The following is a 26,643-nucleotide window of genomic DNA, read 5'->3' as shown; positions in this document are numbered from 1 at the left end:
CCAGAATAAATCCTCAAAAAGAAGAAACTCAAATTGATTCCTTGATGTATCCGGTGTATACTCCAGAAGATGTAAGTAAGATCATTAAAAAAGCATGCACAGACTGTACTCCAGGACTAAATGAGTTGTCACAGGTTCTTTTTAAACATTTTATGTCGAGATGGGCAACCTTTCTGGCGGGTATGTTTGAGCAGGTCTTGGTAAAAGGTGTATTACCTGATAACTGGAAATTCTCAATAATCCATCCCATCTACAAAGGAGGTGTGGCATCTTCTCCAAATAATTACCGTTTGATTGCCCTTTTAGATGCAACCTTAAAGTCTTTTCTACATTGCTCCTACACAATCTGGAGACCTGAGCATTAGAATCTGGAAGACTTCCAATTAATCAGACGGGTTTCACAGGGGGCCAGGTTCCATTAACTAACTTAATGGCACTGGGATTAATAGCCAGTCTTGCAAAAGCACTACATGTACCGCTTTATATGTGCTTTGTAGACTTTAAGGCAGCATTTGACCTCATTCCCTATTACAGGCTTTGGGTCAAACTTCAACAATGGGGAGTGCCATCCCATCTCTTGAGGGCAATCAGGTCAATATATTCAGATACGCGGTTAAGGTAAAGATTGGAGATAGTACACACTTGTCGAGAAAGGTGGAAACATTATCTGGCCTAAAATAAGGTTGTGTTTTAGCACCTCTGCTATTTATTCAATGTCTATATATCAGACCTTTCTACAGAATTGGATGCTCAAAAACCGCATGCTCTGAGTTTAGGTGGCCAACATTTGTCCAGCATCTTATACGCTGATGACCTGTGGCTTCTCACCAGAATAGAACTACAAAGACAAATACATTGTTTGGGATCATATGCAGGGGAGAATGAGCTAGAAATACATTATAAAAAAACAAAAGTAATGTCACTGAATTGTCAGTTATTAAGCAAGCATACATGGAGACTTAGTAGAAATACAATAGATGAAACATCAACATATACATACCTGGGGGTGATAATAAATGCCTGTGCCACATTCGCACAGCATAGAGAGGCAATCAAGGGAAAGGCTCGTGCTCTCAACTACGCATTTTCAATGCTTGCTAGATCCATTTGTGGCCATAATCTGAAACATTTAACTGCAGTAACTAAGGCCAAGCGGAAATTATGTTGGGGGCTAAGTCCACTCTTCTTGATAAAATTCTGATTAGAGCCTATAAACAAGTTTTCCGGTTGCCCAGGCGGGCTTCTCCAGCCCAGGTGTGGCTGGAATTCTCACTGTCGAAACAGTTGATTGCCATACCTGCGGCATTCATTAAGAACTGTCATAAATTAAGGGAAGCTACTGAGGGGACATTGGCTAATTTGGTCTGGGCCAAAATCAATCTAAAACAAGGGAATCTATAGTAAAAAGAAAATATCTTGAGGAAAGTACTGAGATGTTGGAGTTGGGCAACCTCAGGAAATGTAGTATACCTACTTCAATCTTTAAAAAGGCTGCCAATAAATCTGTGAAACTGCAAAGTATGGCAGCTGATAAACAATAGTTGGCGGAGAGATCCTACGGGTGGCTAGTTTTGAAATCTTAACACCACTATAAAGGAATCACCCTTTCTGGAAACCACAAATCATTGGAAAATTAAGCAGAGATTTTTGACAGTAAGATTGGGGGATATTCCTACATTAGAGTTTTGACCGAAATGGAGCCAAGAAGGCCAAAGTTGGGATAAGAAAAGTCGTCTATGTCACAAAGTAGACAAATCGTTACAGCATATGGTTTGTATCTGTCCTGCCTTGACCACTCAGCGAAGAGGTTTGCTGAAAACTAAATGTGATAATTTTAGAGATCAGGTTTTGGTGGGCTGCCCTGGTGGAGTCATTCGGTCCAATGAATATAATGTTGAACATTAGACTGGTACAGTTCTTGTAAATTTAAACTGGCAGTTCGACTTGGCAAGTGCACCCACTTGCCAGGCCTAAACCTTCCTTTTTTAAACATGTAAGGCACTCCTAAGTTAGGACCTGGGTAGCCCCATGGACAGGGTGCAGTGTTTGTTAAAGGTGGGACTTCTGTGTTTTACATGTCCTGACAGTGAAATACTGCCAAATTCATTTTTCACTGTTGCAAGGCCTATCTCTCTCATAGGTTAACATGGGGGCTGCCATTAAATGTTACTAAAGTGCAGGTTCCCTTTGGGAGCAGATTTACAAGTGGAGTTTGGGGTCTCGGAACTCACAAGTTAAAAATACATCTTTTAGTGAAGTTAGTTTTTAGATTGTGTGTTTGAAAATGGCACTTTTAGAAAGAAGGCATTTTCTTGCTTAAACCTTTCTGTGACTCTGCTTGTTTGTGGATTCCCTGTATGAGTCAGTTTGACAGTTGGGCTGTTTGCACTGCTCCTCTAGACAGTGACACAAAGGGAGCTGGGGTGTAGCCTGCATATCCTGATGGACCATCCGGGGTGAGTGGAGGGGAGGAGTGGTCACTTACACCTGAAAGGGCTGTGCCTGCCTTCACACAAAGCAGTCTCCAACCCCTTGATGTGTGGCTGGGGCCTGGCCTGGGCAAGGCAGGATCTTAAAAACCAAAGAGACTTCTCTTTGAAGTAGGCCTACTTCAAAGGCAGGAAGGGGTATAAGAAGAGTACCCAAAACCTTTGAAACTCTGATTACTTTTGGAACCAAGATAAACCTCTGCTAAGGAGGAGTGCTGGAGAGCTAAAGGAGGAGTACTGCCCCTTTGCCTGTGACTGTGCTTTGCTGTGTTGGCCTTCAGTAACTGCTTCTGCCTGAGAGAGGACAAAGACTGACTTTTGTGTGACTTCCCACTGGTGAAGAATCTCCAAGGGCTTGAACTGAGCTTGCCTCCTGTTGCTGAAGTCTCAGGGACAAAAAAGACTTCTCTCTGCCAGGACTTGGGCTTTCTGCTGAGAGTCCTGCCTGCCAAGTGGTGCCCTAACCTGTCTCTGGGCCCTTAAAAGGTGCAGCTGTTGGAAAAGGACAGAAATCCATCCAAAGACCGCAGTGCCGGGAAACTTTCAACGCACCACCTGCCTTGCCGCTGACAAACGACAGGCCGCTGGCCTCGCGTCTAAAATCGATGCTCCACCTGCATTGCGGCTGGGAGATCGACGCAACGCGGCTGGAGAAACAACACACAACACTTGCTTATGGAGGCTGATAATGACGCAAACCCCAGGCAGTGCGGTTTTCTAACATCGTGCAACTGGATTTTCCACGCATGGTCCCTGGGGGTCCAAGTCAACCGACTCTGTGAGGATCTGAGGTGCCCTGTCCAGAAATCAACGCATCACTCTCTTGCGAGGGAGAAAAACAATGCATCGCTGACCCAACCAGAGAGGGACACAACGGCCTGCCTCACTTGCGAGTAAGGAATCACACATCGCTACCCTTTCCTGACGCACGGTCACCCGTGCAGCTTTATTTTTTACGCTAATCAGGTTCTTTGTGTAACAACAGCATTCTCACAGTTTTCTAAGGATTAAGGGGCATAATTATACTTTTTGACGCAAAAAGCTTAGCGCTGGCTAGCGCCATTTTTTTGCGCCATCTGGGCGCCATATTTATACCATGGCACAAGATGGCGCTAAAAACTGTTTAGAGTAAAAAAAATGGACGTTAACCATTGCGCTGTGTCGTAAGGCAAAATGACGTTAATGCCGCAAAAATTAACATTACCTGTTTTACAGCAAATAAATTTGTCGCAAAACGGATATTCACCATTTTTAATCGCATTAGCGTCAACTTCAGACGCTAAAGCAGAAAACAGTGCAAAAGAGAGCCAAATGGACCCAGAAAGCCAGGAGAGACCCCACGGTGCGCCATTCAACCGGGAACCAGCCAGGAGGACACACACAAGTCCCAGGGGAGGGAGAAGAAAAAGAGAAAGTGTTGTTTTAGTGCAGAGAAGCATGAAATACTTGTGAGAGAGGTGACACAGCACCAACATCAACTCTTCGTCTCCTCCAAATTGTCAATTGGCAGGAGAGAGGCAATATGGCAGCAGATGGTTGACAAGATTAACAGTGTGGCAGAGGTGAGGATAACCATAACCGAGTGCAAGAAATACTGGCATGATTGCAAGCGAAGGACAAAGGAGAAAATGGCAAGGAACAGGAAGGCAGCACTGCAAACTGGAGGTGGTAGTTCAGCACCACAAGAGGACCTGGACGAGATCGAGGAAATGGTTGCAGCCGTTATCCCGGAGGAACTGGTCACTGGAATTGCAGCCCAGGACAGCGCAGAGTACAAGGAAACAACACAAATACAGGGTAAGTGGCATGGGGGAAATTAATGCTAAATTGTCAAGTGCAAGAAGGGGAGGCACATAGGACTCACTAAATGCATGTCAAAGGTGCGCAGAGGGCCACATAGAACATGAAGCAAGTTGCACCATTCAGACGTAAGCTACACATGTACCTACGCCTTGGTTGTGCCATGCACCACAACACATACACAACCTGGACATATGTCAATCACCAGGGCTAAATACCTACATGTACATACACAGCACATAGGATCGAAGGCATGTCTAATGACTGTGCCTCTGATTGTGTCACCACAACATCCCTTGCATATAGTCAAACAAACCCTACCAACAGGACCAAGACATCAGAGACTAGGAAGTCAGTCAATACCATTCCTGGGGTTACGTCATGGTGGTGTCCCTTGCAGTAACACCTTGCAACTGCCTTGTCCCATTGCCAAAACATGTGTGCTGCATCTTGCAGCACACAGTTCATTGCAACCTTTTCCAACAGTACCCAGACATGTGCCGGTAGCACCACCACCCCGCACATTAACAACACATCCACATAAGGCAGCCACCACTGCATCATGCAGTAACGATGCCCCCTGGGTACAGGGAAAAATAATCTGGGCAGGTGCTGGGGTAATAGCAGAGTGGTCCTGTATCACTAGAAACATGCCATTAGCTAGAACAACTAATCTGGTGTAGTGTGGAGCCACATATTTTGACGCTGATCAGAACTGTGCCACTAAAGAAAATATGTACTACAGATTGCAAACTGTAGGTTACAACAAATACAGGCTGAGCCCACAACTACTCTGACACAACCATGTGAGACACATAGGAATGACAAAATAACCACACACATACAACACATGTTGTATGACTGTGAACATAATTGTGTACAATTTCACATTGACAGGTGGGGAGTGGTGCATGGGGAAGTCTGGTGTTTGTAAGACTGGCAGTGCAGTGTACCCTTTGCGGTTGGCAGTATGAGTCACACGTTGGGATGGTGGGTGGAAATCTGTCTGCTCATGGTAGCTCTGTGGGGCACTTAGCACAACATTGTTGATGGATCAAATAGAGTTAGTGTCAGTCTTGGGGTGCATTGGGTGTGACAGGACACGCTGCTCTTAGCCCTGCAAATCAGGCAGTGGAAAGGGCAAAGGGGCAGGGCATGGCTTCCCCTGCACTAACTATTCCAGGTGCATGGGCTGTCCAGGGGCACCCAGGGGCACGCCATAGCACATCACCACCAACCTTTGCATGGGGGTTTCACCACTGGTGGAAAACCAGTAGGGAACGTACCTGGAGGGTAGCGCTGATCGTAATACTAGTCTGGTGTCATAAGACAGATGGCATTGCCAGTCTATAAGCTGCCAGCAACCTGCCAGTGTCAGGCCATTGACCCTTGGGGAAATCCCCATGGACAACATGTGCCAATATCACCTGCGCTGTTGGGGTTGGTTGTATAGACAATGGCAGTCAGGTGGTCATGGGACTGCCAGACTTGTTATGAGGGTCCATGCATGCACCAGTATGACTACCTGCAAAATCACCATCAAACTAGCTCGAGGTCCTGACCTAAATTCAACTCCAGTTAACTGGCTATGCCCATAAACTAATTTACCATCAGGCACTGTCATGGAGAAAATGATGTACACAGCAATAAATGATACCCATGTTGACCATCCCTGGGCCCACCCCTGTATCTGTTGTCTCTGTCAATTTAGCTGCACTGCCACTATGCTGCATCTCTTGCATCATAGTTCAAGGGTGGCTGCATTGAGGGAGAGATCATAGTTTTGGAGGAAGGTGCACCTTCCAGCATAGACAGAATATGAAATGGAAATCTACTAGGTCCATGTGTGTTGTGCAACGTAGCACACAGACACATACATCAACACGAGGAGCTATCAAAGGAAACAACAGCATAGTGTCTTTGCAAAGCCATCCCTGGGGTGGTGTAAGGTTTGAGTACCACCTGGGTGTATGTGAAACATGTAAGGCTGGGACAGGAGCAAATTGCAATGGGTGTTGCAGTGGCTTGGCCACTGCAACACCCATTGCAAGGCCCTACCATGCAAATGGATGCATAGGGAGGGTTGACAATAACAAGATGGTGTCAAGCCACCAATAGGATTTACATCACACCTAGTAGATATGACGCAGCCAATAGAGCCACCTGAGCTTCTCCTCATGTGACACTCAGGTGGGGAAAAGGGCTGATAGTCTGCAACCATGGTGTACAGGAACAATGTTTGGGAAGTAAGATGGCAATGACACTCCATATTATCCTGTGCCCACCCTCTGGTAGCTTGGCAGTGAGCAGTCAGGCTAACTTAGAAGGAAATGTGTAAAGTATTTGTGCAATAAATCATGCAATTACACAGTATAAACACCACAAACATACTCCACACAGGTTTAGAAAAAAATATAGAATATTTAGCTGATTAAATGCAGGTCAAAACGATCAAGATTTGATAAGTACACATTGAAATATCACTTTAGAAAATGATAAAAAGAGTCTTAAGTTCTTAAAAAAGCAATAAGTGTCTCTTGCAAACACAAAGTACCTGGTTCGCGTCAAAATTATCTACAAGGGACCGCAGAGAAGGAGATGTGTGGAAAACGGAGAGGTGTGCGTTGGTTTCTCTGGGCGCACACAGACGATGCGTCAATGCTTTTCCACGTGACAAGGGCTTTGCGTCGATTTCCGGCACGCAGACTTGGATCCTCTACAAGTTAGAGGGTATTTGGACGCCCGGGGATGATGCAGAGAAATCCTGGGCGTGCAGGACAAAGTCACAGGAGTTGCATCGATCTGGTGTGGCGGTGTGTCGATCCGATAGGGGTGTGCGGCGAATCTTCTGTCGCAAGGCACGCGCTGCATCAAAACTTCACTCTGGAAGTCGGGTGACGTCATTCCGGTTCGGCTGTGCGACGATTTCTCGGTCGCACCACAACTGTGCGGCATTTATGGCAGGCTGTGATTTCCGGCACACAAGGAGTTCCTTGCAGAGATGAAGTCTTTTCAGCCCTGAGACTTCAGAAAACAAGAGGCAAGCTCAATCCAAGCCCTAGGAGAGCATTTCTCAGCAGAGTCAGAGGGCAGAAGGGCAGCAGGGCAACAGCAGGGCAGCAGTCCTTCACAGTAAAGCATTCCAGATGAGTCCTTTGGCAGCCAGGCAGTTCCTCTTGACGAATTGCAGGTTCAGGTCCAGAAGTGTCTAAGTTGGTCAGGTCAGAGGCGCAGTTTAAATACCCAAATGTGCCTTTGAAGTGGGGGAGACTTCAAAGAGTGGCTTAGAAATGCACAAGGTCCCCTTTCAGTTCCACCCTGTCTGCCAGGGTCCCAGTAAGGGGTTTGGCAGTCAATTGTGTGAGGGCAGGCCACTGTCCTTTGACATGTAAGTGTCAGGCCCTCCACCCTCCCAGCCCAGGAAGACCTATTCAGTATGCAGATGTGCGCAGAGGTGATTGAGCATCCTGTGTTTGGGGTTGTCGAAGTGAAATGCACAAGGGAGCTATCAACTAACCCAGACAGACGTGGATTGTAAGGCACAGAAGGATTTAAGTGCAGAGAAATGCTCACTTTCTAAAAGTGGCATTTCTAAAATAGTAATATTAAATCCAATTTCACCAGTCAGCAGGATTTTGTATTATCATTCTGGCCATACTAAATATGACCTTGTTTCTCCTTTGAGACCAGAATCTACCACTCAAACAGTATATGGGCCCCAATGTTAGCCTATGAAAGGAGCAGGCCTCACAGCAGTGTAAAACGAATTTAGAAGTTTTACACTACCATGACATATAGAACCCACATGTTCATGTCCTGCCTTTTATTTACATAGAACCCTGCCCTATGGGTTACCTAGGGCCTACCTGAGAGGTGACTTATATGTAGAAAAAGGGGAGTTTAAGGTTTGTCAAGTACTTTTAAATGCCAAGTCGAATTGGCAGTGAAACTCCACACACAGGTCCTGAAATGACAGGCATGAGACATGGTTAGAGGGCTACTTTTGTGAGTGGCACAACCAGTGCTGAAGCCCACTAGTAGCATTTAATTTACAGGCCATGGACACATGTAGTGCACTTGACTAGGGACTAAATTAAATAAGCCAATTGGGTATTAGCCAATATCACCATGTTTTAAGTGATAGAGCATATGCACCTTAGCACTGGTTAGCAGTGGTAAAGTGTGCAGAGTCCTAAAGCCAGAAAAAACAGTGTCAAAAAGTGAAGGGAGGCAGGCAAAATTTTGGGGGGGACCACCCTAAGGCTGTCAGGTCTAACATGCCTCCAATAGCAAGTCAGTGACATGACATGTCAACTGCTACAACACAGAAAGATTTATTTTACACCATCTCATTGCAGAGGATGATGGCTCTCCTGCTGATCTGCCTGTCCTGGAGTGCCCTGATGACCTGGATGACCAGCTGACAACCATCAGCCAAGAGACCCTCCAAGAAGTCCTGGTATCCCTCCAGACACCACCTCCAGTTGCAAGGAGGACAAATAATGTAGCAGCATCCCAGATGCCTCACCCAACACCCCAATAGTACGACCTGCCAGCACCAACACAGCTGAGGACTCTGAGGACCCAGGGACAAGCTTTGAGAGGGCAGTGGTAGGAGTCCAGAAGGAGCTGGCCAGACAGGTGTGGGTGGGGATGGAGACTGTGACAGCCAGCCTAGAGGGTATGAACACGTGCCTCATTACGGCCAATGAACAAATTGCAGCCAAATGAAGCACACACTCCCCACTGCATGGAGTCCAACAGTGTCTGAGGGACATAGCTGCTGCCATGAGGGAGAGGCCACAACAACTGCCCTCCCAAACTGGCATTAGCATGATTGAGAACAAGCTGGACTCCATGCACCATAAACTGGCCTCCCTCAGGGCAGACATGGCTGCCTACCACCGGGATGTTGCTGCTATCCTAAAACATCAGCTGCTCCTCCTTGCTGCAGTGATGCCATATGTTGTTCCACAAATGGCAGCTGCTGGGAATTGGGATTAAACATTCCCAACCACTGAAGTGTGTGTGGCTCCCTCTTGCTCACCACCACCACCATAAAGGGCAGAGGTACACCACACACATTGGACGATGAAGATGTGGAACAGATCAGCTTCACTCGTAGGAGTTCCCGGTAGCCCCAGCCCATGCCACATGGGCAGTTTTCTCCTTTGTCCTGTGCTCTAGATCATGCCAGTGTTAGCACAGTTAGATATGTGCACTCTTCACCCATACACTGTTGACCTGTCTGCTATGGACTGTCATTGTCTCTCACTTACCAATTAGCAATTCTTGTTACTCCACACTTAACAACACTTCACCCAAGCATGTCCCATGACATGTCTCTCAACCCTGGACTTGTGTTGTGTTATGACTGTACGGATTTAAAAAATGGGGTCACTGACCTGGACATTGTAAATATCGCACCACAACACTTCTAAATAAACACATCCTACATAAACAGAATGTCTTTGTGTATTGTGATCCATCTACTACGCTGAGTAATTGTCATGTGTGTAAACATGTCATTAGTCACAGAATGTCAGTACAAGAGTGCAGGACTGTGCAGGCATATACCTACATACAAGGTCCCCAACATAACGAATGTTAATGCTGGTCTCATCCCCTACAAGCAATTCACTGAGTATGTCACAAATGAAGAACATGTGTCTGCTTCACTCACTACATACGGCGGAAATGGCTGTAAAACAGTTCTAGGGCAATATCGTCAGCTGGGAGTACCAGTAGAACACATTGGTGTGATACAGACATACCTAACCTCATTAGTGATTGCCACTGGTCAGTTTTGCAGGATAGAGTTCAAATTTAGACTGTTGTCAGATGTGCTACTGTTCCCAACATTCCTACACAGGACCCCAACACTGACAGCTGAAGTACCACACCTACCTGTCCAATACAAAGTAAACATAGTCACCTTGAGTGGTAGGTACATTGGATGGTAGATGCATGGACATGTACATTTGTTGTTGCTGCCAATGTGACAGCTCAGTTGTCAATAGGTGATGCACATGTCAAGAGAGGTATTCAGAGGCAGGACAGAATCCCTACACCAACACACAATTTGCACTGTGCGCTCATGGGAAGACCCTGAGACACAATCATATAACACAAAATGTATAGGAGTACGCAAAAATGTTTATTTAAATTTTAAACTAAACTAAAAATATTAATAAAACCTTCCCTATCCTAAACTAACCTCTTCTAACTATACTTATCCAACAACTGAAGCTAACTACCCTATGCTAAACTTAATTAACACATTTAACACCACACCCTAAACATTGGCTTCCCACCTCCTTAAGTTACAAGACACATGCAGGACAACATATACTAATACTACACATTTACAAACTAAATCTGAACAAATATATATATATTTTTATTTTTTCAAAAACAAATTTAACATTTTTCATTGTAGAAAATACATAGATACTCAAACTTGACCCCCACCCACCCACCAATGAACACATAGGGGGTCATTCTAACCCTGGCGGTCGGCGACCGCCAGGGCTAAAATGACGGAAGCACCGCCAACAGGCTGGCGGTGCTTCCAGGGCAATTCTGACCGCGGCGGTAAAGCGGCGGTCAGAAAAGGGAAGCCGGCGGTTTCCCGCTGCCCCAGGGAATCCTCCACGGCGGTGCTACAAGCAGCGCCGCCATGGGGATTCCGACCCCCTTACCGCCATCCTGTTCCAACAGGATGGCGGGTAACGGGTGTCGTGGGGCCCCTGGGGGCCCCTGCAGTGCCCATGCCAATGGCATGGGCACTGCAGGGCCCCCCTAACAGGGCCCCACATTGATTTTCAGTGTCTGCCTAGCAGACACTGAAAATCGCGACGGGTGCCACTGCACCCGTCGCACACCAGCAACTCCGCCGGCTCCATTCGGAGCCGGCTTCCTCGTTGCTGGTGCTTTCCCGCTGGGCGGGCGGGCGGCCTTTTGGCGGTCGCCCGCCAGCCCAGCGGGAAAGTCAGAATGACCGCCGCGGTCTTTTGACCGCAGTACGGTCTTCTGGCGGTTCCCGCTTGGTGGGCGGCGACCGCCGCCCGCCAATCTTGGAATCACTCCCATAATAATTAAAAAAAACACACCCCCAAATCCACTTATTCTCTCTTATCTACACTAACCGAACGCTAACCCCCTAAAACCCACAATAAATAAAATTCTTGAAAATCAGAAGGGAGAGGACAGAACTTGGAGGTGGCAGTTCACAGAAGACTCAAAGTTTGGCCTTCTTTTTTTTATGTATTTTAACATCTTGGTGTTAGCAGCCACATCTTCCTCCAAGCTGCCCAAACTTTTTAGTATGAGGGATATGTCCCTCTGCAGATCCTGCAGCAATTGTGTGTCCCTGGCAGCAGGTGGTGTGGGCTGTTGCACTTATGTTGATGCAGTTGCAGCTGAAGTTGTGGGTATAGTGCCAGCTGTGCCCCCATGCACTTCAGAGGAGCTAGGTGTCTGCTGTGCTTCCTTAGCCAGTGTGGGGGGCCCTTGTGGGAATGCCCGCCATTCCCCTGTTGCTCTCTCTGCATGGAAGCGGCGAGCTATTCGTCTGAACCCAGACTCCACTCCCAGGATATGGCGGTACCTCACTGCCCTCATCTGAAACGCATGCAGCTCATCATTGGTCATGTTGGGAGCTGTTAAATGGAGACAGGCAACCATCAGTGTCAGCTTTGTGTGGAGTCTGTACAGATTAGTAGCTTACACTGTAAAATCTAACAACACATGCACTCCAACTCACATTCCAGAAAAGACAATGGCACTGATAAATGTAACAACAATTCTGCCTTAGCATCATATTTTTGACATTAAAGCGATGCTAACTGAGAAAATAAACAAAACATTTGGAAGTGTGCATCGCTTTTGCGTAAAAAAGAATAATGCAAAGGCAGGGCTAACTTTACATAGATCCGGCCCAAACTTCCTCATCATCTGTGTCTATTTCCAACCATACATCACCAGTAACTTGGGCATGTCATTGGGAGGTTGGGATGCTGTTGGTAACCATAAGGGGTCAGAGCTGATAGGTACACATGCAAGTCTGATCAATATGACTGTCACCTACAATGTGACCATCACATCTACCTACAAGTTTGGTATTCCTCTCCCCCTGAGCCTAAGGGGGGATGGCCATGCAATCCCTCATCTCAACTGTCCTGGTCATCCACCAAGGCCTGCCCACTCACACATACAGTCAAGGAGTAGACCATATGTTAGGAGGGCTGACAACTAGTAAGCTGGTATCCATAGGTCTATCACATCTACATTCATGTGTCCAGGTGTAGACAGCGGTCAATACCGGATCTGCCAATACTATTCCTTTCACACCCATTTCCATGCCAGCACACGTTTGCCGTTGACCTGCATGCAAGCCAATTACATTCTACACAAGTGTAACATACATGGTGTGCAAAAGACGGAGGGCCATGCTAGGGGACAATTGCCAGCCCAGTCCTCCATCTTCATGACAATACAGGGATGCACCAAATTGGGTTCAATATGGTGCATCCCTGTGTTGTGAGAATGATGGAGTGCGCCACTGCCAATACTCTCACAGCATTGCACTCTGTCATTCTTAGCCACATATGGCCCTACATGTGGCTTGTCACCACCTTGTGTACACAATGCTGGCTATTGTGCACCACAAGCCTCACAAGATGTGACCCTGTGGTGGTGCATGGGGATCCTTTAAATGGGCCATAATGTCACCATCCAGCCTACTTTGATATCTGATCATGGGACAGCTTATCACATCTGGCATTGTATTCAACATACATGACTCACTCACACCAAACCCTGGATTACTTCACAAGACACATATTATCCCACTTACTGGATACAGGTTGGTCCTCAAATTTTGCCACTTCGCCAGTCGTGTAGGGGGCAGGTCCACCTGTAAGACATGAATGGCAAACCATGCTTAGTGTCAAATCATAGTCACTGCGAATGGACAACAAATTTCAGTGTGAACTAGTTGAGAGGAGTGAACTAGTTATCCTAGTGGAAAACAGTACAACAGACACACTACTACGATCACACAATAACACAGACACTCAAGTGAGTTAGAGCCACACATCTGAACAATAACACTGGGCCAGAGACTCATGTAGTGCTACACCCTGCAACATCCATACGTGAGCCATCTATACTAGATGGAACAACATGGTATAAGGGGGAGTTGTGTAAAAAAACATGACACTACCCTGGCGCTTTGCATAATGTTTAACTCATGTACTAAAGCCTGTCCTGCAAGGCACCCAGAGGTGCTTTGTGATAGAGATGCAGCTCAATCTTAAGTGTGCAATGATCATGGGTTGATTAATCCATGAATGATGTAGCAAAGTTGTCTAATGGTATCAAATGCCCCATATTCATTGCCCCCTAAGGTGGGTAAGCCCCCTTTGCTAACATAATGTCTGGAGCAAGGGTCATGTGTGTGAAATGTTGACAAAGTTGCACTATGCATGCATTAGGCCACTTTGTTGACACAATCCAGGGAAAATATGGAAAGGCTGGCATTTCATACTTGCCACTATGCCAGGGCACAGGTGAAAGACACTATGGGCTCTGTAATGTGTGCCTTTGTGATGGTTGTGCAGGACTCATCAGACATCTGACCTGCAATGGTATCATTATTGGACATGTGAACTCCAGGCCTAGACTGGCACAGATACATTTCATTCTGGTTGCATACCTGTCCACAAGCATTGCATGCAGCACTCCAACTCATTGCTACTGTCATTCAAGAGCAGTGAACCGTCAATTGTATGCCAATGGAGACTCACCAACAGGTCCGCCGATCTCAATCCCAAGGTGATCGAGCAGATCCTGCTCACTGGCCACCAGATCTGCCCAGCGATGCTGATGCTCATTCCTGCCGGTCCTGTATATTCGCTTCAGGTGGTGGAGCACCTTGCCCCACCGCAGCCGCCTGGCCTCAGTCCGGTATCCAATGATGACCCGGCCACCCATCTCAAGCATCATTGGCAGGTAGTGGGATACCAGACACACAAATCCACCAAGCTCATCCTCTGACATTCTGGTCATCCTCCCCCTTCCAGACATGTCAAATTATGGTCTGAATACAAAGAAAGGAAAAATATGCAGAAACTTAACCCCACTAACTTATCCCAACTATCCCAAATGAGTAACAACCCCAGACAGACACCCCACAGTACAAATACAAATCTAGACAAAAACTACACAAAAACCACAACTACGGGGACAAAATGCATACAAAATACAACAGGACATGACAGAAGGGACACCACAAACTTCAAGACACAACCAAGATTCAACCACCAGCTCCAAAACACAACCACACAGTCACAAAGGCACAGACTGTAAAGAGAAAGTGAAACTACACCCACTGTACCATGCTTGTAGACAGGATACCCTATTACATCACTTCCTGTCCCCGTTTGTCACGTTTTTCAGTTACGCGTGTATTCATTTGACACATTTGACATTTACGTAGGGTTTTTTAGACGCATTAACACACGTGCGTCGTTTACACTGATGCATGACGGTTATGCATCGATTTCACGGAAGGCTGCATTGAGAGGAGTGCGAAGGTAGAATTCACGCTAAGGGCCCGTGTGTAATTTTCTTTGCGTTTGCAGATATTTTAGACACATTTGTGTCATGTTTTTTTACTCATTTCCTGGTTGCGTGTTTTTTGCATTGTCTTTTGATGCACACTGAATCAACATACATATGACATGGGCTGTGCTGCAGTGTGGCATATTGGGTATGGCCACATGTGGTAATCCATGCAACAATGTGGTAAGGGTGTGATTGGTCTGTTCCATCAATGTGTGTGTTACGAAGTCAACAGCATGCAAATTGTTGCACGTCGTGCATATGTATACATGTGTGACAACAGTGTATCCACATATGTTTGGCATTCAGTACAATGCAATGATTCTGGTATTTGATTGTGTATTGTGAATTGGCATGTGATGTGTGATTTTGTCATACAGGGCATACTATTTGGAGGTGCATACACAGGTCAGGCATTGTTGATGATGGGCAAACTATTGCTACCTAGGAAACATGACCTGACATCTGTCTCCGTATTTGGATTTAGAGTTTATGGAGAGCTGTATGAAGACAGCATATTTGCTTGACATGTGTAAATCTTTAGTACATAGGGTGTGTGACACACTCTGCCTACATTCCACTCAGAATATGGTAGGATCACATATTTTGGATTTTACTCATTGCATTTACCAATCGTTGTTATTTTTTGTATGGTGGACCTGGAGCCCTAGCTGCATATGTTCACATTCATATTATTGTGTATACCACAGAGATGCCCATGCAATGAGTGTGGTCATGTTTACCCTGTGTCAAGGTTGTGCCCAATGGCAGTGGCAGGACAGATTGCCCTGGATAGACTGTGCAGGCTCAGCTTCTTCCATTGGTTAATATCCCTGGGTAAGTCATGATGACCATAGTTATCAATGAAGTTCCCCCCTTCGTCACACATGTTCCATGCAGCCATTCCCCCTCCCACAATGAGTTGTGAGAGTGCTCAGTTCCAACATGACTTAATTTAAATTTTTCAACATCCCGAACCTCAGGTGTGGGCCCCTTGCATACATCCTATTGGGACATGATGTAATTGTGTGTGATGAGCTATTGATTACCAAGTTGGCAATGTGAATGTACAATATGTGTTGTGGTCCATGAATTGTGTCCTTCAGTTGTCACATACCAGTGATCAGGCTGTAAGTGATGTGTGTGATGGTGGCAGTACAATGTTACACATCACATATTATGTCACAACATCACTTGTCAGATTAGTAACTGCTACATACTCCCTGAGGTAAGACTCACATTCCTATGGTATATGTAGTGGGGACAGAATATACCAAAGCAGGATTGGTTGTATATGTGAAATGTTTATTTACATATTTAACATGGTGATTTCAGTTATTTTTATGTGAAAAAGTTCTCAACAATTTGCTGTCTCCGGCGTGCCCCAGCAGCTGTATTGTGCTGTTCCCCCTCCATATTGTCAGCACCATCCTCCTCCTCCTCAGGCAGGTCAGCAACCTGGTCATAAATTGGAATGTCATTCACACACATGTTGTGCAGGATGGCACATATCAGGATGATTTTGCACACAATATGTGGGGCATAAAGGAGGCTGTCTCCTGTCAAGTGCAGGCACCTGAATCTGGATTTCAGTATGCTAAATGTCCTTTCCACCACACTGCGTGTCCGACGGTGTCCCTCATTGTATGCATGCTCTGCTGCAGTTTTTTGGTTTACAAATGGGGTAATTAGCCATGGCTGTATGCCATGACCCTGATCTGCTGCAAAAGATAAAAGATGTAAGTTGTTAAGGCTTGCAACAGGTTTGTTATGTAGCATGGCAGTATTATTTGGAGTTGGTTGCGACTCATACGTGTTTGTGGTATGGTGTGAGTCTCTGGCCTTGTGCTAAGATTTACTAGCAGGGTGTTGTTGGACATGACAATCTTGGGCATTGGCTCAAGGTCCTGGGACATATATTTTGGAATCCTAACTGATGCTCAGTATGTATGTACCATGTGTTGTGTAGTGCAGCTTTGTATCAGTGTGCTACAACTAGAGGGGACATGACATCCTCTCAGCACAATGGGGTCAGATATGATGACAACATGGCAACCCTACAAAGCCTGGACATCCCATCCATTTTGACATGTGTCATTACAGATGAAGGGCAACACTTAGGCCCATTTTAATGAGTAAGTGACAGTGCACAACACAGCTCCAACATTGGCAGTGCTGTGCTGCATCATTTTCACTATGCAGGAATGCACCATGTGTGATATGTTACTAGGCAACCCTTTGTTGTCCCCTGCGCCGGTACCTATAATATGCAGCCCTGCACCAACACTGCCAAACTTGCACCTGGGTGCTTGGCTAGCTGCCCTTTGGAGGTGGATGTATCTGTGCAGGAAGGGACACCTTCCTATACATATACTGTTTTCATGGGCAGTTGTCTCTTTCTGTGTGTGCAGCAGACTGCAGCATGCATAGGTGGCACATTCATATGAGGTCAAATCACAGTCTGTTTCCTTATTGCAACCTGCAAACGACATCCCTGGGGTGGTGCTTGATGTTGGCACTTCCTTGGGTTTTAGGTGACACCTATATCTGAGTCAGCATCATCATGCTAGGTATGTTGTGGTGACACACCTACGGCAACACACATTGCATGCCCCTTCCACGCAAAGTGCAGCATGGAAGGGGCCCTATATCCAATGTGGCTTCAAGTCACAAAAGATTGTTCATCTGCCAACTTGTACATACAGTGCAGATTATGACAATGGCACCAGGGGCTCTTACATATGTCCCTTAGTGATCTTGAGTGGCAGCTGATGTTTGTGCCAGCCATCAGGTGTCCAAGGGTGTGTTTCACATTGTTTCTGAAAATCTGCATTACTACCAGTGTCTCTCCTATCTTCCAATACATGAATCATTATTTATACTGTCAACACATGCACAGTGCAAGCTATGAGATGGGGCTTAGCTACTTTGCAAATGTGTCCCTTAGCATGGTGCATGTAAGGTCAGTGATGTCCTAAGTACTCCTACAGGGTCCCACTATAGTATCCATGATCAGCACTGTCTAACAGTGACTCTGCCCCATGGTGGGCCATTTATTGTTTACGGTAAATACATGATGGTGTTGTGGGTCAGTGAGTGGTAAATGTGAGGTGGCACTACAGTTGGTGTGGCACCACTTCTCACAAATATGGCACATGGCATGTGATGCCCGTTATATTGTATTCCTATGTGTGTAACCCAATGCATCTGGCAGATGTATATGCACACTACAGGTAAGTCAGGTATGTGTTGATGAGATGTAGTTGGTATTGGCACCAGTTGTCTGGCACTGGATGTTTGTTCTGGAAGAGACTTGCACGGCATGAATTAAGGGGTCTGTGCCTATGTGTGACTTTCGTTACATGAGCGTTGTATGACATTGACATTGCTGTGCTATTCTTTGTTTGGTGTAATGTGTGTGTTAAGTGTATGTAGTGACCAACCTGTGGGAACTTGTAGTGGTTTATCGACATCTTCTGTTAGCAATGGGTACATATATCCACCTGTCCTTCATATGGTGTGCCTGTTGAGTTGTGGGTGTGTTACGTACATGTGGATGAATGTGTTTGTGGTGTGCACTGATTGTGCTGTACTGCAGCATGATGCATATGCATTGTTACCTGCACATCTGTGTAACCCTGGCCATGTGTTTTTGGAGTGGTGTATGTCTTATGTGTCCTACAGGGTTGGTGTGTTGTGTGTATATTGCTAGGTTTGTTGACTTTCCCACAAGTAGGCCATTGCCATATTGGCCATCCTGGAATTGTTTGTTGATCCTGCTGTGCCTGAATATGTAAGCATCATAGACGCTACCAGGATACTTTGCTAAAATGTTTGTAAATAGTCCACGGTGGTCCACAATCGCCTGCACATTTATGGAATGCGTATGCTTACTATTTCAGTAGATATTTTCTGTGGGACAGGTCGGACATGGGTGCAGTCCATTGCACCCAGCACATGCGGGAAGCCAGCAAATTGGTAAAATCCCTGTTTTATCTCCTGCTGCATTTGTTGGGTGTTGGGGAAGCAGATGTGGCGGGTGGCAGAGAGTTGATTGCGTCTAACACCTTTGGCAGGAAGACTGAGAAAGAGGGTTGTGACACACCAGTGCACCCGTTGTCTGGAATGAGCCACTTGCCAGCATATTCAAGACAGCTTGCAGCTTTGTGACAGGAGGTATATTGTGTGGTGTCTGCAGACTGGCTGTTATCTGTGGCTCAATGTGGTGCCACAGGAGTAGTATGCTTGCTGGTTCAGTCAGTATGTCTTAATGAAGTCTCGTTCCCCGAGGCCAAGGAGGGTTGTCCTATTCCTAAATATACTCTCCTGCCTTCTGCATTGCCTTTGAGGAGACCTTTGTGGTGGTTGCTGCAGTAGTGGTGGTGGTTGCTGTTGTGGTTGTGGTCTTCTGCGTCATCTCCCGATTGGAGCAGTAGCACTTCCATCTTGTCCTGTGTGTTGCCAATGTTGCTTTTGTGTGTTCTCCTTAAGTAGTGGTGTGTGGGCCTCATTTTAACGCCTGATCTGACCCAGTATTAAAAATTTAAGCAAATCGGGGTTAACGTCATTTTTTGGGTCCGCCTCCCACCCGTGCATCATTTTTGCACAGGTAGATAAATATTGCGCTAGAGGCTTAGAGTCATTTTTTGGATGGGAACGCCTACCTTGCATCTCATTGACGCAAGGTGGTTGCACGCATCCAAAACTTTGCGTAAAAAAATTACGCTAATTTAGTACAAACACAGTATAAATATGCCCCTAAGACTCTTATTCTTTTGAAAATTCATATCTTGACTTGTGTATGTTAGATTTTTGCCGATTTTGTCTTGCTTGATTTAGATAAATATTACCTATTTTTCTAAACTGGTGTGGTGTCCATTTTGTAGTGTTTTCACTGTATTACTGTGTGTGTTGGTACAAATACCAGGGGTGAGTGGGGGATAACTGAGGGTGATTTACCCTGACTAGAGTGAGGGTCCTTGCTTGGACAGGTGGTAACATGACTGCCAACCAAAGACCCCATTTCTAAAAGTGACCATGTTTTATATGGGATAAAGTGCCCCATGGAAAGATACCTGGGAGTTTCTGGGAATTTCATAACTCAGTGACTTGCATTATCATTATATACAGCAGGGGGTATGGGAAGGGGCTCTTTATCCCTTAGATAGTTTTACTTGATTATTTACAATCTAAAGAGCCTCTGGAGGAATAGTTAGGCGAAAAAGACATGACTATGCAAATTGCAAAAATGCTGGAGGCATCTTCATTCATACAATTTGAAAGTCCTCCATAACTATGTACTACTGGAAACGTATACACAACACAATGGAGATTGCTGTGAGAAACTTGAACCCAAACTGCCAATCCGGGGAATAATAAATTTCTGGGAGGGACCAAGAGGGAATCCGTTTTTGTGGACTAGAGAGACATTGCTCGATGACCGAGAACGCGATCTCCCCATCCTCAAAAAACAATGGTTGAGGGGTATGCTCTTCCGTGCTAAAGCAGAAGGAACTGTCTATAAACTCAGATGCTGTGTGTAGAAACATAAAAAGATCTGGGATCCACCGAGGAGTCCTTTTCATGAAGTATTACGTGTGCAAAAACAAATAATACATAAAGCATAAAAGATACCAGGTCATATAGTGAAACGGTGTTACCTCCAAGAACATACTGAAAGAAATATGTCTTTGAGCAGTGATTTTAATGGTCATTTAAAAAAAAATAAACAACAAAAAGTGTTATAGACAAAATTCAATATGCCCTTTTGGGAGATACTGTGAGAAATTACAGACCTGGGCAAGACCATAATTAGCCTAAAAGGCTGGACTGGTGCCCAGCCAAAGCCAGAGCAGACTATAAGCAGCAATGTCTGCTTGTGCAGAACCCAGAGATTATCTTTCCTTTGAGGAGGACACAAGAGAGAGAGCGCTAGCTAGAGGGAGAGTTTTTTCCATAGAGACAAGACGTCTGACATTTTGGATACGAGTGCAACTATGGCAGGGCCGGCTTCAGCGCTGGAGGCACGTGGTGCGACAATCTCTTTTGATTTAACACTCTCATGCCCGCCTACTCGGATTCCCTCAATATCTCCCGGCAAAAGTGCTTTCCATCTCTTCATGGCCCCTCTCTCAAATACAAATCATTTGCTTTAAAGCGTTGGTAAAGGCTGGCTTTACTGATCCACTCAGCTATCTGTTAAAATGCCGTGCTCATTACTTTCAATGGGCCTCCCTTTACTTTGCAGGATTAGCACTACAATTTATGGTGCTAATACTGCAAAGTACCATAATTGCATCATAAATGTTGATGCTATTGTCCTAACGTGCACCATGGTTCGGCGTATTTGCAATACGGCGCACACATGGTGTCGTTAGGGTGGCGCAAGGGCTGCAAGAAATGTGGCTCATCGCAACTGATGCGCCACTTTCTTGTAAATCTGGCTCTAGGTTTTTGCTAAACACAACACCCAGCCCCTCCCCAATCCCAAACACCCCACCGAGGTCAGTGCCCCCGTCCATAGCAGCACCCACTGCGGCTGCACCAGTCACACCATCCTGAGTCCGGCCTTGAACTAGTGTGTCAGACCTGGAGTGCACTTTAAGGAGTTATAAATGTCACAATATCGCCATAAAGGAATACTAGGATTGGTACTTTGATGGCTGGAAACTGCTCTAATAGAATGTAGGGATTCCCCCCATAAAATATCTCTGTGAGTTCACTAAAAGAACAATTCCTAGATAATGAGCCTCAGTTAGAAGCCCCTTGTGCTGCCTCTGTGTCATTACGCACTACTCTACACTGCTCCATATTTACAAACTGATGCACTGTGCCTAAAGCATCAGTTTGTTAAGCCCTGCACAGTGGCTGTTACCGCCAATCAAGGATGGTGGGGTGGCAGGCATCCAAGAGGGGGGTGTCGGGTAGGAGTATAAAAATTAAAAAAAGCTTACCTGCCTCTGCTGCTCCGTCCCGCTGCTCCCGGTCCTGCTGCCGGCCACTCCCTCTCTTCCAGACACTCACTACACGCTCCCAATCCAGATGCTGCTCTCATGCTAAGGCAAGCATGAGAGCAGCACCAGGATTGGCCTGAGTAGGCTGGTTTGACGTTTGTTCAGGGACAAGAAGCATGTGCCATTTCTCCTACCTGTTGGAGAAATGTAAGTGCGCATGTCGGTTTGGCCGGACTAAGACAACTCACCAAACCCACATGTGCACTTTTCAGTGCCCACCATTCTTCCTCCTTATGGCGTGCCCTACATTCCAAGCTGTCAGAGAGACAATGATGAATAAAATGATAATAACATTGTTAGATTATCATTTTATTTGTCACTGCCTGCCTGACTGAGAAGGGGGGTGACATTCCTCTGCTATTACAGAGAAGCCGCCCATGGCCCTGCGTCACATTATACCTGCACCAGGTATAATGTATGCAGGGTAGCCATTCCCACAGAAAAAGCCACGTAGAACTGAAGCAGTGAAATTTACAACATTTCACCGCGTTAGTCTACGACTTCACTGCATGAACATTTAACCACCTTCTCAGACCAGGCATCAAATGGATGCAGGGCTTTTTCCAATGGGACTCTCCTTGCATTGCTGGAGTTACGTCAGTTTAATGACGCAACTCCAGCAATGCGTCACTTTAGCGCCAACAGATGCATCAGAATTTCTGAAGCATCTGTGAAGACGTGCTCCATGGAGATCTGTATTGTAACACACCACATCCATGGTATCGTTAGGGGATGTGCGGCAGGTGCAAAAAATCTGACGCATCGAGGATGATGCAACACTTTTCTGTAAATGAGGCCCTATGTTCTTAGGTTGCTTTCCTCACTGTCAAGCACTGTAGTTGTTCCAATGACCACACAGGACCAAGGACTGACACTCCATGCATCTGCCTCGTACAATACTCTGAAACTGTCCTCAATATATCAGGAGCTGCCAGTATGGTTGCTCATGACTCATTTCTCCTGCTTCTTGTTCTTGCTCAAAATTCATGGTTAAAATTTACTTTGTTAATGTGAGAGCTTTAGGTTTAGGGTGTCTTACCTGGGTTGCAGCATATATGGAGAATCTGGTGCCAGACCCTACCTTATTCAGGATTAAGAAAGATCAGGGATCTGATATGTAATTTCTTTGTAGTCTAAAAGAGGCAATTTAAAATGGTATCTGCTCTGCTGGAAACCAAAGAGGCCAGAGTCAGCTATAGGACTGAAGAGAGGAATAAGGGAAGTCAGTGAGTTGGCATAAGAAGGGTGGGGCCCTAGATGGACCAGTTGAGCCCCATAGACCATACCACAACCACAAGGCAACTTCTGTCGCTGATAACGCTTCAACATTCATAATGTAATTCATTTCAAGACAGAAGGCAGTCAAGTGAAATGTGCAGCTTCTTGTAGTGAATCAGAAAGTTGCTATAGGGCCTACACCTGAGCACATCAGAGAAATGTACCGCTCACACTGAAACATATTGGTTCTGAATACAAGTAGCCCATTAAATTGTGATTTGTTTTGCAAACACCTGTATGGGCAGGAATTGGTACCGCACCAGTGCAATATATAAGGGATAAAGTACCATTACATTGCCTTACATTATGAGGATACTGCAAGTCACTGAGAAATTCCATACCCATATAGAAGAGCAAGGTCGAAGGCTGAATTCCTTTCTAAAGTTAGGGAACTCGGAGGTGACTTGAAATATCCTTATCAGGTACACCAGAAGGGTACTTTATCCCGTATGATACATGGTCACACCATCGCCTTTCACACAAACCACTTAAAACCGTGATGTATAACTCTTTCATGTGAAAGAGCGAGCATGTTTGCGAGCATGTTTACGAACATGACGAATAAAAATAAAACCTCTATTGCAAAGTTAATGTTGCAAATAAATATTAGAAACAGTTCAATGGAAGTTCATTGTTTTTTAAAAACAAAAAGCTTCACTAACTCAGAATGTGTGGAAACATGCAGAAAGGTTCTAGCGTTTCTTTAAGGAGTGCATAAAATAAACATGCTCTCTCTGCTCATGATTGTAAACTAAAAAATACAGCAGAAGAAAGAAAAGCAACGTTCCATTTTTATTGCTTTAAACAGCTGTTTCCATTATACTCTGTGACCTGACCTACGTTTCACCTCAGTTGCTGGCTCTCGCAGCAGGTACTGTACGTCAGAACTCGACTGTAATAACTTATAATAGTTAAGTTCTGACGCCTTTTCTTTATAATCAGCGACCGGGTGCGTCACAAGGTGACAATTATATAAGGGATAAAGTACTCCCTGCCATACATTTAAATTTTTTGCAAGTCACGAGGAGTTCCATAACAATATAGAGGAACTGGGCTTAAGGCCAAATTCCTTCTTAGGGTTATGCAACTCTGAGATGACCTGCATTATCCTTATTATGTACGTCAGGGCATACTTTATTGCAAATAATACATGGACATCCCATCACCTTCCCACACAAACCACTTAAAAACTTGGTGCATAGCTCTTTCATATGTTTCCAAACATGAAGAATGAAAATAAAACCTCTCAAGTTAAACAAATCAAAAACTTGTTAGATATTTGTTGTAAACAGTTTTTTGAAACAGAGACAAGTTCGCTTTTTCTAAACATGTAGAAGCCTACAGAAAGATTCTAGCTTTTCTCTGTGTATGGAGTGCACAAAAATAAACATATTCTCTCTGCTTGTCATTGTAGGCTATTACAATAGAGCAGAAAAAAGAAAAGCAATGTTCAGTTTGTTGCTTTAAATAGCTGCTTTCATTATGTTGTGACCTGACCTGCCTTTCACTTGGGCTTCTAGCTCTGGTAGCATGCATTGTGGCGTCAGATCTCGACTGTAATAACCTTATATTAGTCGAGGTCTGATGTCTTTTATTTATAGTCCTTGACTTGGTGCGTCAGAAGTCACCAATTATAAACAAATTTGGGCCACATGTATCAAAAGATTATGCATTTCCAAACAGTGCGAGACAGTAAATTTCACCGTATGTGAATGCAAAATAGCCTTTCCAGATGTATGAAAGGCATTGCAGTCCCATTTTAGGGAATCAACATTTTTGGCAACTTCCTAAAATTGTGACTACAAATAGGGTATCGCAAAATGTGATTTCCTAAATAGGAAATCGCAAATAGGGAATTCCTATTTGCAATTCCCTATGCAAATGTAACAAGCATTTCTTAAATGCGATATGGGCATTTAGGAAATTCTATTATCAGGAACTGCAAGTTGGTGGTAACCATGTGCAATTTAAAAAAAAAACATTTTTATATAAAGGCCATGTAGCGCACACATACCTATAGGGCATGAGTGCGCTTTACAAGCGCTCATTCTTTTGGGAGGGGGTGCATCAAAGGGGGCCTTAGGCCCTCAGCAGCCTTTGTTTTGCATTTCCCAATTTTGCAATTTCCTAATAGGAAATCGGAATTTAGGTAATGCAAAACCATTCACAACTATGGGCCTACAGGCCCATTGGAACAAATGGAGTTGCAATCCCAATTAGCGATTCCCTAGTAGCAACTGTGTTTCTGTAGGGATCGCCATTAGAGATTCACTATTTTGTTACACACCATTTTGCATTCCCCAAATAGCGATTTCTTAACATTCGCTATTTAGGGAAGGCAAAATGTGATTTTGATACATCTGGCCCTAAGAGACAGACGCACATACGTGGATTACAGAATCCCATGTATTATGAAGACATTAGAGACTGGCATTTATACAGGGATTACAGGTTGACCTGTATTATAAAGTTCTTACCCATGTTTAAACTTAAGCTATTCAAATCTGCCACAATTTAGCAGGGGATAAGGTTATGTACCAGATTTTGATAAGGTAAGCCTTAAAATCTACATTATTCCCCAAAGCGCTGGAATGGGCAGTAACTATAGCATTTCCTAAATTCTGAACACCTCAATGTTGGACTTTATTGAGTGTTGTAGTTATCACACTTGTAAACAGGGCAACAGAAACGTTAGAGGACTTCCGTCTTGTCTCAACTCAGGTGCTCTGCTAGGTCAAAAGCCTTCAATACAAGAACAGACACATCACTGTCTGCGGCTGGAGGGATGGCATCAGCCCTCATTCTTTTCTTCAGTGAGTTTGTGATGGGTAAACAGCTTGTAACTCTATTTAGGTGACCTGATTACTTTTCCTACAATTACTTTATGACCTGAAATATAACTTATGTGAATGTTTGGCACGGTAGTACTTGTATTGCATCAGAGGTTAGGAGTTAAATGGATAGATGTGTGTGGTATACAAAACAGGTGAAAGCAATTCTTGATTGACAAGAGTTGATAACTCATCAAAACAGTAGGTCTTGTTGATTCCAGTAGTGGCCTCCAATACTATTTGTTGCTTTCTTAACACTGTATTAATACTAAGAACACAGGTGTAGAGAAAATAATTTGTAAAACCCACACACACATAATGAAGAAGTGACTTGATATTTACCTGATTTGCTCAATGGTCTGTTCTAACGTGCGTTGAAGCAAAGCCATGACTCCCTGGATAACTTCAACCTCCTTTATAAGTTCTCTCTCTACTTCATCGTGCACCAAGTCAATTCCAATGCGCTTTTCTCTGGAAACATTTAATGGAAATAAATTAATTAGACTGTTAAGTAAAGATGGGCTTTGTACCTTTTGAGGCAAAGCTGTTGACAATAGTGTTGGAAAAAGAATGGAAGCAAAGTCAGATGAATAGACCTCGGAAGGA

The 26,643-nt window shown here is 44.9% G+C and overlaps 1 protein-coding gene across 1 annotated transcript in view; it reads right to left on the bottom strand.

Annotated features, from left to right (window-relative positions):
• TEKT1 (tektin 1) overlaps positions 1-26,643 on the bottom strand; it is a 221,429-nt gene that overhangs the window by 111,668 nt on the left and 83,118 nt on the right. Inside the window, exon 4 of the mRNA XM_069226981.1 lies at positions 26,380-26,508. Within this exon, the coding sequence (XP_069083082.1) occupies positions 26,380-26,508 (129 nt within the window). The remainder of the gene's footprint in view (positions 1-26,379; positions 26,509-26,643) is intronic.

The sequence above is a fragment of the Pleurodeles waltl genome, chromosome 3_2 (assembly GCF_031143425.1).
Source record: "Pleurodeles waltl isolate 20211129_DDA chromosome 3_2, aPleWal1.hap1.20221129, whole genome shotgun sequence".
Classification (NCBI taxonomy): domain Eukaryota; kingdom Metazoa; phylum Chordata; class Amphibia; order Caudata; family Salamandridae; genus Pleurodeles; species Pleurodeles waltl.
Note: the sequence above shows the minus strand (reverse complement) of the source record. Positions and strands in the feature narration are given on the sequence as shown.